Source organism: Drosophila erecta, unplaced genomic scaffold (genome assembly GCF_003286155.1).
Source record: "Drosophila erecta strain 14021-0224.00,06,07 unplaced genomic scaffold, DereRS2 tig00000000-arrow-pilon, whole genome shotgun sequence".
NCBI lineage: Eukaryota > Metazoa > Arthropoda > Insecta > Diptera > Drosophilidae > Drosophila > Drosophila erecta.
Genome location: NW_020825194.1, coordinates 13,021,344 through 13,040,616, shown reverse-complemented (window position 1 = coordinate 13,040,616; position 19,273 = coordinate 13,021,344). Strand labels below are relative to the sequence as shown.

The following is a 19,273-nucleotide window of genomic DNA, read 5'->3' as shown; positions in this document are numbered from 1 at the left end:
TGAAATAAAATCCGAAAAACATTTTGTTTCCCCCAAAAGTCTGCTATCTTTTTTTCACTATTTGGGCTAAATGCTGATCATAAACTTTTTCGGGTTCTAATGAAAGCGAAAGATAATATATACTTCTTCTATCACATTTGGCTAGTTTATCTTTATTGTGCCGACTTTGTCACTTTAATGGGGAATTGTTAAATGTTATGATCTCTTCACGACGTTTTTCGGTTGCTCAACTAAGATGGTTCCGTATTAAGCGACTTAAATAAAAATTCCTTTTTTTTAAATATAAATTATATTTTTTTTTACTTTCACTATGCCCTTTTTACGTCGAGCACCATTCTAGAGAGCACCAGTGCACCCAGATTCTCTTGAACCGAAGGCTCCCAGCTCTCAACGATAAAACATTTTCGATTGATAGATCTTGGCATTGAGTCTCCGGACTTCGTCGCGATCGGACGTACAGCGGAGTTCTTCGGGAGAGATTTCCGTGCGGTTAGCCCAATAGTTTATGGCGGATATAAAGTGGGAGCTCGCCTGATCATGGAGCTGAACAATGTCACCGTCGAGGACGCCGTAAGTCCAATGCTTCCTTGCGTAACAATTCAAACGCGTGGTTTTATGTAAGCGGAATTCCCCCAATTGATCTGTTCCTACTTGTATTTTGATTTTTATCGGACTTTGTTTTGCGAGGCACTTCTTCACTCAATTGCATTTCCCACTTAATTGTTGCCGCTGTGCTATACATATGAGTTTTTGAGGAATAAGATCGCTGAGATAACACCCAGCAATTAACAGTTCATTCACAATTTTTGTTGTTTAGCGATCTGCGCTAGTAATTAACTATCGATCTAAACGATTTGTCATATTTATGCGGCGCATACCTTTCGCTCCGCAATGCTGGTGCTGACAACAAGCTGATTTAGTAAGTAACACGGCTCGTTAGCTATTAATTTATGGTCTGATTAAAATCACTGATCTCAACAAGCTGAGAAAAAAGCACTGATACTAACGCTCAATTAATCACGATTGGAGACCAGAGTTGTCAGTCAAACTCGGGCCAAGATTAAATTCCACCCTCCATGGGGCGTGTTAAGCCATATAGTTATGTTAATCAATTCAAATCTTTAATAGCAAAGCCTCATAAATAAAACAATGAAATTTCCGTACTCTGCAATTATACAATAAAATGGGAGAATATCTCTATGCCTGATACTAAAAACCGCTCATTACATAAGCAAATAGATATTTGCATTAGGAAAATATAATTACACTGAAGATTTTACTTTAAAATATAAATTATTTGAGGGTTACAATTGATGGTTCCTTTTGCTAATAGGGAAATGCTAATTTAGCAAGGGAATTTATTTATAACCCTTACTCGTAGAGTAAAAGGATATACTATACTATACGCAGCGCAAGTTTATTTCCATATGTTGCCACGCCCACTCTAACGCCCACAAACCGCACAAAACTGCCACGTCCACATTTTTTGTCCCACACTTTTGAAACATTTTTTTTCATTTCTTAATTTTATTCGAAATTTTTACTGATATTCCAGAAAATTATGAAATTTCTCTTTTCTCTACCTTAATCGGAGTTTGAAGTGGCATACCTTTAAATGTTTCTGGCGCAATTCTCTAAAAATCTGCATTTAAATTTAGAAACCATTTTTATTTTTAAATGTTTTATAAGTTTTAAGAAATTTATTGATCAGTGTTAAGTTAAGAATAATTTGGATTTGCATTTTGATTTCCAGACAGATGCGTCCAAGTCCCACTCCCAAGCAGCTAACACGCCTCCAAGTAATGAGAAACCCAAGCCGCAACTGCTCTACGCCATTAACGACAATCCCCCATGGTACCTGAGCATCTTCCTCGCATTCCAGCACTACCTGACCATGATCGGTGCCATTGTTTCCATACCATTCATCCTGACGCCGGCGTTGTGCATGTCCGATGAGGACGCCAACCGGGGCATCATCATCTCGACGATTATCTTCGTCACGGGCATCGTTACCTACTTCCAGGCCACGTGGGGCGTCCGCTTGCCCATTGTCCAGGGCGGAACTATATCGTTCTTGGTGCCCACCCTTGCCATTTTGGCCCTGCCGCAGTGGAAGTGCCCGGAGCAGGCCGTAATGGATGCCATGAACGAGGCTGAGCGGGAGGAACTGTGGCAAGTGCGCATGCGAGAGCTATCCGGCGCCATTGCCGTGTCCGCCATGGTGCAGGTCATCCTGGGCTACACTGGTCTGGTGGGGAAAATCCTCAAGTACGTAACTCCATTGACCATTGTACCCACTGTGTCCCTGGTGGGTCTTACGCTTTTCGAGCACGCGGCGGAAACCGCCTCCAAGCATTGGGGCATTGCGGTGGGGTGAGTATATCTGGTTTTTAGCCCATTAAATATGTGTTTTTCCTGTCTGTTATAATGATGATTAATTAAACTCGATTGCCAATGAGTAGCGTTTCCAAGTCCAAATGCTTCATTAAAACTAATCTTTTTTTCATCCAAATTTTCTTATAGAACCACTGGTATGCTGACACTCTTTTCGCAAATAATGTCGAATGTTTCCGTGCCCATCTTGGCCTATCGCAAGGGCCACGGCATGGAGGTGCGCCAGTTCCAGTTGTTCCGCCTCTTTCCCGTCCTGCTGACCATCATGATAATGTGGGGCCTGTGCGGCATACTGACAGCCACGGATGTCTTTCCACCATCACATCCCTCTCGCACGGATGTTCGCCTGAATGTGCTGACCAGTGCAAAGTGGTTCTATGTGCCGTATCCGGGACAGTTTGGCTGGCCATCGGTGACGCTGTCCGGCGTGCTGGGCATGTTGGCCGGAGTACTGGCCTGCACGGTGGAGTCACTCAGTTACTATCCCACGGTGTCACAGATGTCCGGCGCCCATTCGCCTCCGCTGCATGCGATCAATCGCGGCATCGGCACTGAGGGATTGGGCACTGTCCTCGCCGGCCTGTGGGGAGCTGGAAATGGAACCAATACCTTTGGAGAGAATGTAGGCGCCATCGGGGTCACCAAGGCAAGATACATAAAAGAGACCCTTCAAATTCAAGTCAAGAAATTCAAGAAGTGCAATTTCATTTTAGATCGGATCCCGCCGTGTAATCCAGTGGGCTGCCCTGATAATGGTCCTCCAGGGGGTGATTGGCAAGTTTGGAGCCATCTTCATTCTCATTCCCGACTCGGTGGTGGGAGGAATCTTTTGCGTGATGTTTGGCATGATTATAGCCTTCGGGCTATCCACCCTGCAGTATGTGGATCTGCGATCCGCAAGGAATCTTTACATACTGGGGCTCTCCATCTTTTTCCCCATGGTATTGTGCCGCTGGATGCAGAAGAACCCTGGAGCTATTGACACCGGCAACAAGACCGTGGACTCCACGTTATCGGTGCTTCTGGGCACTACAATTCTCGTCGGTGGAGTTCTGGGCTGCTTGCTGGACAATATAATACCGGGAACGCCTGAGGAGAGGGGCCTAATCGACTGGGCTAACGAGATGCCCTTGGGCGATGATAATGTTAATGATGGCACAGCCACCGACTACGATTTTCCACTTGGCATGGATGCCATTCGTCGTTGGAAGTGGACCTACTATATTCCGTTCATGCCAACTTACAAGCTCCAGAAACAAAGCTGATCGTGGGATAGTGTCCATGCAAATAGGGCCATTCAATTGGTGATTCAGTTTTTATTTATTTTTAGAAAACACTTTTCGTGCTCACGCTCTAATTACAATTTGAACTTCGAATTCGCATTCTACCCAAAACTCTAGATCTATTATTTTTGTTCCGTGTTTCTGTTAATTTGCTTTTTAAATTCGCTTATTGTTTGTTGCTACGATTACCTAACACACTCCCGTTTCGCTTACAACTCGCATATTTTCTATTATTTTGCAATAACATCAATAGACCTAGCAAACGAAAGTTGTCGCCATTAAACTCTATTCAAATCTTGAAAACAATCCATCAGTTCTGTATAATGCAAAAAAATTGTTGTTAAAATTTATATAATAGAAATTTTAACGCATTTTCGGCGCGAGGTATCCTCACAAAAATAGCATAGAAAATACATATACATATATTGTGAAACACGTCTCTTTCTTTCACTTCCGGTCTCCCTGTCTCCCCTTCTCTGTTTTTGATTCCGCTTCCGTTCCGTTCCGCTAACACACTTACAGATTAAAATCAACGTTTTATGGCTATTGGCTAAATCTAAAACCGCCGAAGGAACCAAGGCACAATCATTTGAAAATCGTATATATATATATGCAAAGGTGCAATATTGAGTCACGATCTATGGCTGAAACTCTGCTATATCCGAACTACAACAAACCTACGACTAGGGGCAGCGTTCAAAAGTCTGCACTAGAGTATAACTTTGGCTAAGTTCCATTAAAAAATTATCAAAAATCGTTATGCCTAAGTGGGATTTGGTATTGGGTATCTGGGAGCTGGGGTTGGATCGTAGGGAACCTCGGGATCCAGTCTAGAACTTGTGCTGTTCATTTTGGTGGTGGTAATGATGGTTTTGGATGGGAGCGGGATGAAGCTGCTGCTTCTTGGCGCCGCCGCTGCTGGCACGCGAGGATGACGATGAGGCTGTGGTGTTGGGCGGCGTGCTCATGGCCTGGCCATGTCCGTGCCCGATTCCGATTCCGGTTCCGGTTCCGTGGCCGGGACTCGTCTTCTTCCGTTTGGAGTAGTAGCAGAAGATGCAGAAGCCATTCTGCGGTGTGGTACATCAAATGTTTGTTGGACTGCGAGTGGCCGATGAAGTGCGGTAACGCGATCCAGAGCTGGAATACATACCACATTGTAATCAGTAATTCCTCTTGGAACTCTTGGCAGGCACACAACTCACCGCGAAATGCTGGATGTGTAGTCTCTAACCGGTGTCCTTGCTTCTCGCCTTTGGTAGGAGACTCCATCGCCACTTCGACTGCTGCTCGAGGTCGGAGGCTCCAGCAGGGACATCGTTCGATGGTCGTATGGACGAAGGGACCTCCTGCCCAAGGTGGCGTAACCATCCAGGTGGCTGCTTCCTGCTGCACTGCTTCCACTAGTCGCTGTGGGCAGACTACCATTGAGCGTATACGAAGATCTACGCTTTGGATTGTAGGTGTTGTAATAGCCGCTGGCAATGGCTCCATTACTTGGACTCGAACTGGAGGAGCTCTTGTACCGCATGGGCACCGAACTGTAGTCGGTGGTCTCGTAACGTTTGCTGAGGAACGAGGGCGAGGTATTCCTTATGTCATTCAAGCTCTTCCTTGGCTTGCTGGTGGCCCCCGCCGAGGATGCAGAGTAGTCCAAAGTGGAGCGGTAGACAGGCGGCTTGAGCTCCGTGCCCACGGGACTCAGTTTCAGGGGTCTAAAGAACTGCTGGGCAATGTCCGGTGAATGAGCTCTTGGTGGTGGGTCCAGGTCCGAGGCATGCAGCTTGTTACTGGAGCGCGCCTTAACTGCCGCTTGTTGCTCCCGATAGTAGTCCCTGACCGCCGATGGACCCACAATGCTGCTGGTGCGTCGAGGTTTCTTTTGTTCATTGAATCGACTGTAGAAGCTACGCCGCTTAATCCTGTCGATCACACTCTCGTTGGGATCGGAGCTCTCGGAGCAGCGAGTGGGCGAGGACAGGGAAGCCCTCGACAACCGGGACACTGTGGGCGAGGGCGTAGCGTGCAACATATAGTTGTCCTCGGAGCATATGGACCAATTGTCGAAATACAGCTCCGGCTCTTCGGTGGGCGATAGGAAAGTCGAGGTGGAGGCGCAGTCATCTTGGTAGCTCCTTGAGTCCGAGGAGTAGTTGGCAATGTTTTCGAAGGAGGGCGTCAGGAGCGGATTGTTCCGATTGATCTCGTGTGCCGATGACGTTCTGTAGCTAGAGGTTTGCGAGCTGCAATTATTATTGGTATTTGTTGAGTTATTGTTGGTGGCATTCTCCATGGACTGCTGGCTGGAGCTGTTGTTGGAGCTGGCACTTTTCATGGCTCCCGGATAGGGTGGCAGATTTGAGTAGATGCCCATTCCCAGTCCCCCTCCATTTCCATTGATCAAAGCCGGATTGGTTTTTGATCCCCGATAACTGCTTCCGCTTGTCGTGGTTGTGGTCGCGGTGGTCACCAAGCTGGCAGCACCACTGCCAGCCACATTGGTGCTGGCCAGATCAAGCATCAGACCCTTTCGCTTCTCCTTGCTGCTCGGCGTTGTGTTGTTGTTGGGAGCACCGCTGGTGGTCAGGTTCTGTCCTTTGTTTTGCCTGCAATCGGGGCAAGCTGTTTCGCAATTGCAATTCTCCTCGCCGTTTGGCGTCGGAGCGACCTTGCTCTTCGTACTCTTCACCACATTCTGATAGATGGGCGATGTTGGCAGCGAGGCGTCCAGCAGCTGATCCTGCTCTTCGCGAACCTGCCGCTCTATGTTGCTGGTGGATCGGGTGCTCCGCACCCGGCGTTGTTCACTGCTTTCCCTATCGAAGCGGCGCAACAATCCTCCGAACATCTTGTTAACTGCTCCGCCTTGTTTTCCCTGCCCCTCTGGGCCCTCTGGGCATCCTGCGTGCAGCTCCTCCACGCTGGCAGCTCGCTTGGGACTCACGCGTCCATTGGGCTGTGACCTGGGCACGGATCTCTCCCTCAAGGAGCGTAGCATGGTGTCGAATCGGGATCGCTTGTCCGCCCGTTTGTCCTCCGAGAGTCCAGTCGGCTGGGACTTCTCTGTATCCGGAACGATCTTCTTGTACTTCTCTGGAGAGCTGCGTTCTTCGGGAGATCCTTGCTTTTGGGTGCAGGCCAAAGATGCTGCTGCGCTAGCAGAGCCAGTCTTTTTCTCCTTGCTCATGGCGGAGTCTCGGAGTTTCTCAAACTTCTGTCCCAAAGCGTAAAGCAAACCCTTGCTAGGTTTCTTTTCCGGTGACTTTTCCTTCGCCTTGATGACCGGACTCGACTCCTTGGAGCTCTCTACTGGTGTTGTGGTTGCAGTGGTGGTAGCAGTCGTGGTTGGTGTCACTGGAGTAGGTGGCATTAGCTTGGACTTCTTCGACACCTTAATGATCTTCTTAATGGTTGTGGGTCGGGAGTCGCTGGAAGAAGAAACTGTATCTTTGGCATCTGTTACGGCGGACATAGTTCCGGTTGGCGTGGCCGACAGGGATTTCTCCTCCGAAGTGGACTTGGAACTTGTGGGCGTTGGCATAACCGAAGGAGTCGGTATGGCTTCCGTTATTGTGGGTATGGCCACTCCACTTCGAGTAACCTTGCGCAGTTCTTTAGGCGTGGCTAATTTGGTGGCCGGGTAGCTTTTGGGTCTCATCAGGCGACTCTCGCGAGGAGCTGCTTCTACTGCGGATTCATTGGTGTTTCCTGAAGGCAGCTTGCTGGGTAATTTAGTGGGTAGAAGTGATGTGGTCGGTTCTGGGAGCTCTGTTGAGGATTTGAGACTTAGTCCCAGATCTTTCATGGGATAGGATTTGGGTCTCTTTAATTTCGTTTCCTTTGGCGCGGAGCCAGCGAGCTCTGCGTTTTCTGTTCCTGGTGTCTTGGAGGTCTCGTCTGTTTTCTTAACCACCTTCTTAACCTTCCTGACCAAAGTGGTTGTACTTGAGGTAGTTGTAGAAGCGATTTTCGTTGCCTCTGGCTCATTGGACTCTTTGGGCTTCAGCTTTTTTATCTTCTTAATGGTGGAGGTCTCTTCTGTTTTCTCCGACTCCTGAGCCTGGTCATGTTGGCTCCTTACAGCGGATAGGAGCTGCAGCTCCTGGAGGATTCTATCCGCCAGCTCGTGCTTGTCTAGTTCCGTTTCCAATTCTCGAGCCTTCGAAACACTTCGTTGTCGAGATGTTGCTGTCTTGACAGTATCCCTAACTTGGCCATTCGATTCGGCATCTGTAAACAGCTCCATGCTCTTGTTGCGTGAATGGCGCATGGAGGATCTAATGGGTGCTGTTTCTGCAGGTTGCTCCGCTTGCTCTACGTTGGGCAAACTATGCTTGCGACGCCTCAAGTCCTGCGCCTGCTTCTGCTCCTGATCCTGGCGATCGATTGACTTTTCTCGTATTTCCCTGAGCATGCTCTGGGTGTCCCGATCCCTAGGTTCATCGAAGAAGTCGGGACGCAGAAAGCGGGAAATTCGACGCTGCGAGGAACGTCCAACCCTCAGGGAACTGGTGCCTTCAGTAGCAGCCACTTGCGGCAGTTGCGGTGGAGGCGAGAGGCAGCCACTCGGAGGACGTCCTAGTCCAGCACTGTATCGCTTCTCTGGCCCATCCTTTGAAGCTATCGATGGACTCACATTGCTGGACTTGCTCAGATACGGCGAGTAGTACTTGTACTTTTCGCTAATGTCGCTGGTGTAAGTGCTGCTGCTGCAGAGTGAGGATTTCCCATAGTCATCCCTACAGACGCTGCTGCTGCGGCTTTTGGCCGTTTGGGCAGCCCGGCTGTCGGCATCCTGACCAGAATTTTGGGTGGGTGCCTGGCTGCGACTGAGGCTTCGCCTGTAAATCGCTGTGCTTGCTGACGTCGTCTTGGGGGCGTCAGTGGTCAGTGGTTTGGTCAGCTCCTCCGGTTGCTGTTGCTCCGGCTGGTAGCCCCTTCCGCCGCTTTGGCTGCGCTTGTACACCTTGGGAGTGGAGCAACTACTGGGTGCGCTGGTCTGGACGCTCAGGGTGCGAGACAGCTTGCGAGCTTGAGTGGGTGGCAGTTTTGCAAGTAGCTGCTCCTGGAAGCACTTGGGCAATCCGGGAGTTATGCTAGACAGGGTTTCCAGGTCTTTCTTGCTGAGACGCAGTCTGGAAAGATCCAAATCGGCCAGGTCCAAGGGCTCCTCATTGTTGGCTGTGCTGGTTGAAGCGCCCGCGGTGGAACCCTTTTCCACTTGGGCAGGAGCTGAACTGGGCTTGCTCTTGCCTTGATGATGACCTGTGAATGGTTAAGATGCCATGGAGAATATAATAATATGGCCTATCTTATAGGGAACAAAGAAACGTCTATGTGATTAAAAGATAATTCCACTTACTTGCCAAATGAACTGATACATTTCAATTATTCTGGGTTACTTACATGGCGATTGCAATGATTCACTGATTGATTGACTGCCCCACTTCATCAGCCCCAGAGATCTGAAAACTTTTCTCGTTTTCGTTTTGGCAACCAAAAGAATTACTTTCCAGAGACGCAATCAAAGCGGAGAAGCTTCAACTCGAACACTTAACAAACTTGCAGGATGGAGGATTACGAGTATCCAACAAAGGTTAACAAAATCATAAGACAACTGGGATTAGCTTACGTGCAGGAATACGAAAACGAGCGGTAACAAAAATGCTGGTCAATTTGGATTTCATGTTTTATTTCACTTGGTGTAGGTATAAAAATAGTTTCATATTTTGTGGTACTTCTGAATAAGTGTTTAGTTCTCGGTTATCAGTTTTTATCAGTATTCAGTTTTCATCTACCGATTTTAGTATTAGATATTAGGTAAAAGTAAAGGTATTGCTTAGTTGGTATGCTTGAAGCTTTTGCGCTAGAGGAATTGCTTGACTGAGGCGAATGGATTTGAGTAAAAATGACTGGAGTATGATTAACTCGTTGAGGTTTAAAATTAATTTTAAAATCAAAATCACAATAATACATGTTCATTGTATTGAGGGAGAGCTGCCTTAAATAAAATTTACACGGTTTTCCATTCAATTTTAAAAAATATAATAACAGTTAAAAGTCGAGTGCCAGCTGCTCGGCTGGCAGTTAATTAAAAAGTTTTTCAATTAGATAGCGAAAGTGAAAACAAGTATTTAAACAACAAACAGATATGCTAATCGAATTTTGGCAACATAAAAATGGAACTTGTTGTTTGGCCAGTCTAATAGGAGCAGCACCACCCAGCCACCTACACAACCACCCACTTGGCTTGGCTTATGGCTTCCTTGGCCCGGTGGTCGTGGTGTTGGTATTGGTGGTGCTACTGCTAGTGGTTTTGGCCAGCTGGGGTGTGGTTGCGGTTATGGCCGGGATGACTGTTGGCGGTCTGCTCCTGCCGTTGGCGTTGGCGTTTGCGTTGTTACTGCTGCAATTGCTGTTGGTGGTGGTCGTGGTGGTTATTGTTAGCTGCTTCGGAACGCCAGCTACGGCTACGGCCACCGTTTTGGCCGTGGTCGTGGCCGTGGCCGTGGCGAAATGGCCCGGATGCGATTTGTTGGCGATTCTGAACGGACTCTGGTTAATGGTTATAACATGCTTTGTGGGCGTGGTAGTAGTAGTTAAAGTAGTTAAACCAACTGTAAACGAAAGTAAGTACGAAACGTGTGTAAACGGCCAATAATAAAATCATTATTTGGTAATACATCGAATCATCGGCTGCTGAATTGCAAATCACTCAAGTAACACTCTACTAACTACGATTCACTACGGATATGGTACTTGATCATGACTTTCGGGTTAGGATTTCTCTACGGTATGGAATGATGATGAACGTAACAAGTTTGAGATTAGTAGCTGAGAGAGAGAGAGAGTTTCAGTTCTGTACATTATCGTATTCAAAGTTTTGGACATTTTTTTCTTGGGTTTGCCCCATCATGAACTCTGTTTCACATCAAAAGAGATTGCCGTTTGGGATCACAGTTACAAATTACTCTATTAACAATTTATCCAAAAAAAAAAGCCCAGAACTCAGATATTTGTTTTTGTTTTTTTTTTACAATTTTTTTAGTGCCAAGTTAGTTTTTGGTTGGTTGGTTTTTAGCTGGTTTGTTGGCGGTTTTTTAACAGCGTGGACAGAGTCAACTACATTGAGAAGCTTTGGGTGTGTTGGTAGGTCGGTGCGCATGTATTTGTTTGGCAGGTATGTGTGTGCGTGTGAGCTTAGTGGTGTTAAACAAATAAACTTCTTGTACAACACAAATTTTGGTTTTAATTTCGTTTACTGATTATTCGGCTTTGGCATTTTTCAGGCTCAATTTTGTTTGTAACTAATAAAAAACATCAAAAATAAGAAGAACTGGGAAAATCAACTTGAAACTTTGTCTTTGGTTTTTGGGTTAGCGCATTAGAAAACTTGTAGTTTGTTTGTTTATTGTTGGTGAGGGATAGATATATATATATCTAGAAATATATATATATATATATATTTGTATATATTTGTATATAACGAGTTGGTAAAACTAAAACAAATTTAAGGTAGCGGGGCCATTTGCATAAAAAACTGTACAACAATTAATTTACCAAAGAAAGTATATATCGAACAATTCTTTTGGTTGCGAAAACAAAATCTCAGTGGTCACCTCAAATAAAATAAGGAAAGGTAGGTTTTGTCTTCTTTCATTTTGAATTGTATTTTTTATTGTCATCTATGTGGTTGTTCTCACTGCAAAACGTAGTAAATTTATTAGGTATTGGTTTCATTCGCTTTAGTTTATTTCATTGTTAACAATAAGTACAATCTCCTTATTTCGCCATCAACATTTTCATTTTCATCATCATCTCAATTCGGATAACATTTAGGTCAAGGGTTAAGCCTGATTCGGGTTCGCCATACATGAATATATAAATTCCTTGAGCATTTCTCTATATGTTACTGCGCTGGTACACAGAACTTTGAATACGATTTGATTACACTTTTATTGACTTAACAAATTCTTGGCTCTTCCTTGCATTGTAACTTAGGTTTCATCATCATTGCATGAGTGCAGAACAAAAATTTGAAAGGCAAATAATAAACAGGGGTAAATAATAATAAATAAATAAATAGTGCATAAGTTAAAGTAGGAAGTGGAGTGGATTTTGCTTTTCTGTAGAGCAATAAATAGATTTAGGTTTGTAAGCGTCAGCGGCATTAAGGGTTAATAACAAAAGAGTGGTGTTCTAAGACAGACAGCATTTAGATATATATATATATATGTAGTTATAGGTAGTTCACTGGATAGAGATAGTATAGAGTGAATATTGATAGAGATTGAATTATGCTATTAAGAACTGTGCGCGCACACAAAACAGTAAATCAAATAAATATAGTCTTCAACGGAAATAATGGATTTGTCATTGTTTAAGTATTAATTGGCATTTTCACTTGATAATTACAGTAGACACTTATGATTAATTGTGTTGTGTTTGTTTTTGTTTGGCTATTGTTTTATCTGGATTTTATGGGACAATATAAGGTTTAGACTAATTAGACAAGGTAGTTCACTTGATCGGTGATCTGTGTTCAGTTGATTGCTTGTTTTGTTTAGCAGACATCAAAAACTACTTGAAATAAAACAGGTTTAAGTATACGATATAGGCATATTGAAATTGAAAGTACTCTTATTTACGTAGCATACGTTGCAGCGCATTTCTTTAGTTCTACTATTGTTTTTCTCTTTTCTGTTTGTCTGTGTGGTTGCTTCATCGTTGCGGCATCAGATTTCCGGCACTTTTCCGGCTCTGACTGGCGTGTCTCACTTCTCACTACTGATCTAGGTATTTACTCTTTATTCTGTGATATTCACCTCTTGGCAGCGTGGCCCCCGTGCGCGAGAACATCGATTCCATGTCGCTGCCCAGATCCCGGGACATGCTGTGCCGCCACGGAGCTTCCAGTCCGCTCCTGTTGCTGCTGTTCAGGCGGCTGTGAAGGACATCAGATAGTTGGAAACGGTTGGACACAGGTGAGAACAATGCATTAGCGGATTCACTGCTTATCGAACTTTCTGCCGAGGGACTTGCACATTACACACGGTACGCTACACGTTGCCAACTTACAGGCAGCATTTGGGGGCATGCCCCAGCCAACGACGCAGCCGCCCCGTAATGTCCAAGGCCCTCAGCCAGCGCTCCCCGCACCTGGAAGCAGGAGGAGGTGCAGGAGCAGGTGAGAGACGGCCAGGTATTGGGCGGAATGGATGAATGTATGGGTTGATGGATGGCGGTTTAATTGGCTTAAAGGCGGCGTACAGTGGGTTCCAGCACCAAATTTAGTCGCAATTAAATGGCCAGATATGAAATGCGTCTCGCAAGCAAGCCATTTAAATCGAAAGTGTTTTTGAAACCAGCAAAACACAACAAATTTATATGACTCATTATCATAATTATTCTTATTTTACAGAAAGCACTCTTCAGTCTTAAAAATTCGTTTCAATTTGGCCACTGAACCCACTGCACTTCTAGCATGGGGTTAGAAGCTCTTGACCAATTAAAATGTCATTTTGGAGCTTGGTACTTACACTTTCTTCTTCTCGACCGTTTCGCTATAGGTATAACTAACTTGAGATCTAAGCACACTTTGCGAATAATTAGTTTAAGCATGGTTGGTGAGTTTTTGTTTGAATTGTTAGATGGAAGGCATGTGGAGGGCAGCATGTAAGAAATGGACAACAAATTTGCAGTTAATGTCGGTGGATGGAGTTAAAGCAGTCATTCAATGGTTGGCTAGGACTTAAAGCTGAATAGCAAATCGCACTCGTCTTTGGCCAAGAGTAGCCGGCTCTTAGTCAACTCACTTTCCGGCAGAATTTAATGAAATTATTAACTAGAGCCAGTGCCGTGACACGTTTGCATAAGCTGACTAACTGACTGGCAGCCGGTGGGATGGCAATCAACTTTAGTTGCCACTCCAACTCCGACTCCGGTCCACTTCAACCTCGATTCGCCATCGCTGAGGAGGCACACTCACTTGGCAAAGGCACTGCCCTGGCTCCAGAATGGACTGTGACTTTGGGCCTGCCGCGAAATGTCCGTGAGCAGGCGACTAGAATGACTGGGGAATCCGACCGTCAGGTCACTGTTGACATTCAGGCGATTCGTCAGGGCCCGCACCTGGAAATGGGCAAAAGGAGCATGGGCTCCCGTTGAGAGATGGGCCTCATTACGGCGGACGGATGACGTCTTACCCGCTGCAGCAAAGTCGAGAACAGATTCTCCGCCGTGAGTATCTCAAAGCCATCATCGTCGTCGTCGTCCTCCTCGTTGGAGCTTTGCGAATCGTTGTCTTGACTAATTTTCTTGACAGGTCTTGAGCTTCTGCGGGTGTATCAAATGGGAGAAAAGAAAGATTTGCATGAGGATGAGAGTAACCGAATCAAACGGCAGTTAGGGAGGCTGCGAGGAGGAAACTGTGCGAATCAGATTCAATTTAGCAATCCTGTTACGTATTCATGCTGTGCACTCACAGAAAATGTGTTCCAAATATATATCAATTTTAAACCAAAGATATTTAAATATTAGTTAAATAACTTTAAACGACTTTGGGCAATATTTAAACCCAATTGGGTTGAAATATTTAGCAACATTTCCCTTATCGCAAGCCAGAGGAAATTCTATCCGATCAAGATAGGAGTAATCGGAAGTTAAGGACGAAGGATGTGGGCAAACCTGAGCCGGTGCGGGGTGAAGCGCGCCTCCTCCTCGGCTCCTCCACTGACGCCATCCCGGGTTATCGACGTGGTGCGCATATTCTGGAACGGCGAGCCCTCATCGAAGCCTGCCTCGCTCAGCAGTGAGCTGCATACGAAATGAAATTTCAGTGAGGAAACTGCACAGGCCAAGCGAAACTTCAACTTTAAACCATACCCAATGCGACGGGACGGACGCAGGCGGGTGAACGTGGAGCGACTGCTGGTGGTGTGGCTCGACTCCGATGGCTCCACGCTGCGTTCCCGGGGCGTAATGAAGCCGCCCCCCTCGACGGCAATCGGGATGATAAACTCCCGCGGACTCTTCTTGATGGGCTGCGAGGTGCTCGTAATGGTGGCCTGCGACATGTTCGTGGCCGTGGTGGTCCCCTCAGACTCGGATTCCACCGTCGACTGCCGTGACAGCGAGCCGGAACTGCAAAGGGTCATGAAGCATGCAAAATCAATCGTAAGCTTACACAGGAAATTAAGTTTTTACGGCGCTGAAGAGAAGGCTAATTACGTATTTATCGCGCATACGAATAGATTTTTCGCAGCCAAATAGAACTATAGGTAAACCAAACAGTGTCTTCCTTAAAGGAATCAGTACCAAATCAAATGAAAGGAACCCCTTAATTTGGACACCCATTTAAGCAATTACAAGGAATGTCCTTCACGAGGAGACAGTGAGGAATGGAGGCAATAAAGCAGGCAATCCCGTACTCACCGCGTGGTTGTGTTGGAACTGGTGCGCCCGTAAGCGTGCTGCGTGGGCGGTCGCTGGATGGTGATGACGTGCTCCTTGGGCTCCAGACTGGTGGCCCTCGCCTGCAGCGTTGTCTTGATGGGACTGTAGGGGATGGGGCCCTCGCGGGGCGGGGCACTGCGCAGATCGGCCACCGGATGCTGCATCTCGGTGCTGAAACGCATCGCCGGCTGGGGTGGGGCTCCTTGTTCCGGGATTCGCGGCTTAATGTCCAGCTGGACCTCCGCCTTGGCGTTAATCTTGCGACGCGGCAGGGTGGCCGATTTCAGGGTAATCGAGGCCGTCGACGTCTTGAGCGCTCCTGGGGGAGTTGGAGGCCCCTCGATGCCCGGTGAAGCTGCAGATGAAAGAGTACAACAATTACTTTAAGTTAATCCAATCGTACGTACACATGATGAATGGTGCAAGAGGAACAAGTAAGCAATTAAAGCATCAGTAACAGTAAGAGAACACAATAGAACAATAGTAACTTGTCATTGAGGCCAAAGGAGTGCAGTTCGAGGGTTAAGGCGCGCCTAAGTGTGTTTAGGGGGTTAAGCCGAGACTACTACTTGAAAGTCAGAACAACAACGAGCACGAACAACAACGACTGCAACAGCAGCAGTAGCAGCAGCAACATCAACATCAACTTCAACAACGAGAACTACAACCACACATCGAGAACAAACAACGACCAAGGAAAAGGTGGAGCCATAGATTTGGGTTTTCCGGGCGTGAATTGTTGGATAGGGAAGCCAGGAGCACCAAGCCAGGATAATTACTAACTGATTAGCCTTTGAATTTGCCAAGGGCCAGCCAGTGTTCATCTAGCAAGGGGAGCGGAAAATTACAAATAATCGAGGAACGCAACAGGAAACGGAAACGGAAACGGATTGAGTGAATTGCATCGGTTTTTCGGTTTTTGTTTTTTAGCAGGCACACATAGCACAAAGCACATGTTTTCTTGGTTTTTGGTTGTATTGGTTTCGGATGTACGGATACGGATTCGGGGGGTTTCTGCTTTTTGGAGCCGCTGCCAAGACTTACATTTCAGCCACATAGCCACAGGCAAGGCACATGTAGCACTGGCACTGGGATTGGCATTGGTATTGAGTGTGTCTTGAGCTTGATTATGATTAAATGGTCTCGTGCGCGAATTGACATTGTAATTGACATTAGGCGTCGTGTTGCAGTTGCCTATGTTGCTGCTGTTGCATCTGCCGTTGTTGCTGCTGCTGCCGCTGTTGCTGTTGCAGTTGCTGTTGCCTCCATAGTAGTTGCTGTTGGCTTGGCCGGCGTAGGCGTGGCTGGCGGCATATTGTGGCGATGGAGGCGGCGTGAACAGGGAGGAACTTGGCTTCTGCTCCTCCTGGCAACGCTGCTGATATTGCTGCTGCAGCATCTTGAAGGGACTACTCTGACTTTGTGGCGGCTGGAAAATGCTGGCCGTGCTGTAGGAAGCCTGCGGCTGCCAGGTGGCCGGCCTTCGGTTTGCTGGCTGGTTATTTGGACTGAGCAGTCCACCTCCGAAAATCCTTTGCTGTATCGTTTGCTTGGCAACCGCCAATGCATTCGGTGAGATCAGCACTGGCGGTGCCGTTTGCGGTCCAGAAATCAGGGGCGATGTTGCTGCGGTGCCCGGAGATGTGGCTCCCGAATAGCCCATAAAATTGCAGCCACTCTGTGCGCGCTTGGGTGCACTGTTCCCGGGCGCACCACCCACACCACTAGCACCACTTGCTACACCAGCACCACCCATGCCATTGCCAAAGCCGTTGCCGATGCCATAAAACGGTGTTGGCCTGCGTATCACTAAAATTAAGATGATGAGTCAATGAATATGATGAGCATGTATGGCAGACAGGGTGGGTCGATCAGTATGAAGCAATTCGCTGGATTTCTAACAATACTCTTTAAATATCTCCCTTAAATTACATTTAATCATTTCTGAAACAGCCAAATCGAAAATGTTGATAGGATGAAGTTTATCTTTAAGCACTTTAACTTTCTATTTACAACATTAACCAATTTCTATGTAGTCCTAATTTGCGTTGACAAAAATAATATGACCTTTGGGAAGCTGGACATGGACTCTGCAAAAAATTCACTTCAAGTTTTGATATTTAAATCCATACAAATCGATCCACCCCAAAAACAATGAGGTATTCAGCACGATAGGGAACGAAAGACAAAAGACAGGTGAGTTCGATGATGATGATGATGACGAGTGTATATCTTGCTTGAGGATTTCATTTCTTTTTTTTTTTTTTTTTTTTATGTGGCTTTGTGGATTGGCCAAGCGAAATTGCAAATTGGAAAGGAGGACTCGCTTCGATTTGTTGGTTCTTCAGATGAAGTTCGGTGAGTGTGAGCAGGAGATTATATTCCAAAAGCCAAATATAATCCATGCAGCACTCGGCTTGCAAAACGTTCACATACACATTGAAAATGGAAAGGAATTAAATATATATGCCAAAGTAAATATAGAAAACAAGACGATGGCACCAGGCATTGTGCAAGTGCAAGTCAAACGATAGTTTTAGGTAAATAAAATATATCAAACAAGATGCACAAAAATACAGCCTAAGTAAACATACTATACTTTGTTTGAATTCGGATCGATATGAAAATTTACTTGATTTTCTTTGACTTTTAAGAGCACCAGCTTCATTGCAACCTAATTAACTGGCGTTTGACTTGTACCCTGCCGCACAACCAGAACCTGGATACTAGTGCTAAATAATGCTAGTAGTCAACTGGTAAGCGCTGCGTGGTTTAGCTTAACTTAGGTACGGATATCATAATCACTATAGTGGATTATCTATCATGCCAAGATCACTCACCTGGCTGAATGGCATTTCCGATAATGGCGCGGGCGTTCTTCAACTTACGCTCGCGCTCCTGCTGAGTGGCCGGTTCGCTGACGCCAATGGTCTCCGTTTGGGCGCACAGCTGGTCCACCTCTTTGCTGGACTCGTTCTGGGCCTGCAGCAGCAGGGCAATGGAGTTCTCCATGGAGCGGCGTGCCTCATCCAGCGAAATGGAGGCCACCGAGTTCTTGGAATCGCTGCCCTCCAGCGATTGGGCCACCACTGGCGATGGTGGCGGAGTGTTCAGGGCTTCGGCTTCCTGGGCGGCCGCCGCCGCTGCTGCCACCTGCTCCTGAGCCCTCAATTCGCCGGGCGTAGGTCCTTCTGCGGTCGGTGGATTGGTGGCCTTCTTTTCGAACTCCTTTTTGAAACTGCCCACACTGACACCCGGTATGCTGAGCTTCTTGGGTTTCTCGGGAGCGGCTGCAGCCACTGGTGGCGGGGGCTGGAACTTCTCTGCAGTTTCTAGGATGCGCGACTTCCGACGCTCCGCATTGAATTTGTTCAGTGTGGACTCATCCTGCAGGCTGCACTTGCGCACGAAGGGTGGTGGAGCCACTGCGCTCACAGGCGCCGCGGCCTTGGAGGCGCTTTCATTGATGGCATTCACCAGCTCCGCGGTCTTGTGCTTGTTCACGTACTTCTTGATCACCTTAGTGGCATCCTTTTCCTCGGGCGTCTCAACGACGGCATCCAGTTTACCCCTGGTGGCTTGGCGAGCCACAGGTGTGGGAGCCGGTGGTGTAGGTGGTGCAGGTGCCGCAGTTGTGGTGGTGCTATTGGTGCCGTCTCCCATGAGCTGTTCGCATAGATCACCCACCGCTTGCATGTCTTTCTGGGAGTAACTGGGAACCGGGAGCTCCTCTGGTATATTGGCAATCGTCTCCGCCTCCATGAGCGTGGCTTGGGGTTCGATGATGGTCGGTGGTGCTTCAGTCAGTGGTGCACCATCCTTGCTGATCACAAACGAGCTATTGGCCGGCTTCTCCTTCTTTTTGGCCGTGGTTCCGGCTGCATTCTCCGTGGAAACAGTGGGCTGCAGTTTCCTCTTCGTCTGCACCGGACTCTGGGCGGGGGTAATGGTCCTGGTGGGTGAGGGCATCAAGGCGGCTTCTCCTCCAGCTGGAAACACGAAACAGGCAGAGAAAGAGAGAGAGAGAAAGGGTGGCGTGGTTTAATGAGTTTGGTTAAATGACTTTAGTTTCAAATGGTTTGGTACACTCGCAAGTGATGGGATTATGTGTTTGGATTTTGGTTCCAGGAGGGGGATCAGTT

The 19,273-nt window shown here is 46.9% G+C and overlaps 2 protein-coding genes across 6 annotated transcripts in view; one reads left to right on the top strand and one right to left on the bottom strand.

Moving 5' to 3' along the window:
* The first annotated feature begins 426 nt into the window (after positions 1 to 426).
* LOC6552039 (solute carrier family 23 member 2) lies at positions 427 to 4,100 on the top strand. Its single transcript, XM_001980648.3, has 4 exons — positions 427 to 570; positions 1,754 to 2,373; positions 2,524 to 3,040; positions 3,108 to 4,100. Exons 1-4 carry the CDS (start codon positions 538 to 540, stop codon positions 3,657 to 3,659), a joined length of 1,722 nt encoding a protein of 573 aa, XP_001980684.1. The 5' UTR covers positions 427 to 537; the 3' UTR covers positions 3,660 to 4,100.
* The window catches only part of LOC6552041 (serine/threonine-protein kinase par-1), a 44,785-nt gene continuing 29,365 nt past the window's right edge, over positions 3,854 to 19,273 (bottom strand). Inside the window, exons 6-16 of one of the 5 annotated variants that reach the window (XM_026976118.1) lie at positions 17,972 to 19,120; positions 16,176 to 16,940; positions 15,111 to 15,486; positions 14,562 to 14,819; positions 14,364 to 14,492; positions 13,883 to 14,012; positions 13,666 to 13,808; positions 13,217 to 13,264; positions 12,503 to 12,621; positions 4,883 to 8,942; positions 3,854 to 4,817 (exon numbers count right to left, since the gene is read on the bottom strand). In XM_026976118.1, coding sequence (XP_026831919.1) covers positions 4,763 to 4,817; positions 4,883 to 8,942; positions 12,503 to 12,621; positions 13,217 to 13,264; positions 13,666 to 13,808; positions 13,883 to 14,012; positions 14,364 to 14,492; positions 14,562 to 14,819; positions 15,111 to 15,486; positions 16,176 to 16,940; positions 17,972 to 19,120 — 7,232 coding nt within the window. In that variant the 3' untranslated portion in view covers positions 3,854 to 4,762. Of the gene's footprint in view, positions 4,818 to 4,882; positions 8,943 to 9,352; positions 10,295 to 11,331; positions 12,622 to 13,216; positions 13,274 to 13,665; positions 13,809 to 13,882; positions 14,013 to 14,363; positions 14,493 to 14,561; positions 14,820 to 15,110; positions 15,487 to 16,175; positions 16,941 to 17,971; positions 19,121 to 19,273 lie in introns of those variants that run through there. The other 4 variants (XM_015154565.2, XM_015154568.2, XM_001980650.3 and 1 more) reach the window with 4 other exon arrangements.

Excerpts from the sequence above, each read along its gene's own strand:
- LOC6552039 (XM_001980648.3), top strand. The coding sequence starts at position 538 with ATGGAGCTGAACAATGTCACCGTCGAGGACGCC. Across the intron at positions 2,374-2,523 it reads CATTGGGGCATTGCGGTGGG|AACCACTGGTATGCTGACAC; the intron begins GTGAGTATATCT and ends ATTTTCTTATAG. Across the intron at positions 3,041-3,107 it reads GCGCCATCGGGGTCACCAAG|ATCGGATCCCGCCGTGTAAT; the intron begins GCAAGATACATA and ends ATTTCATTTTAG.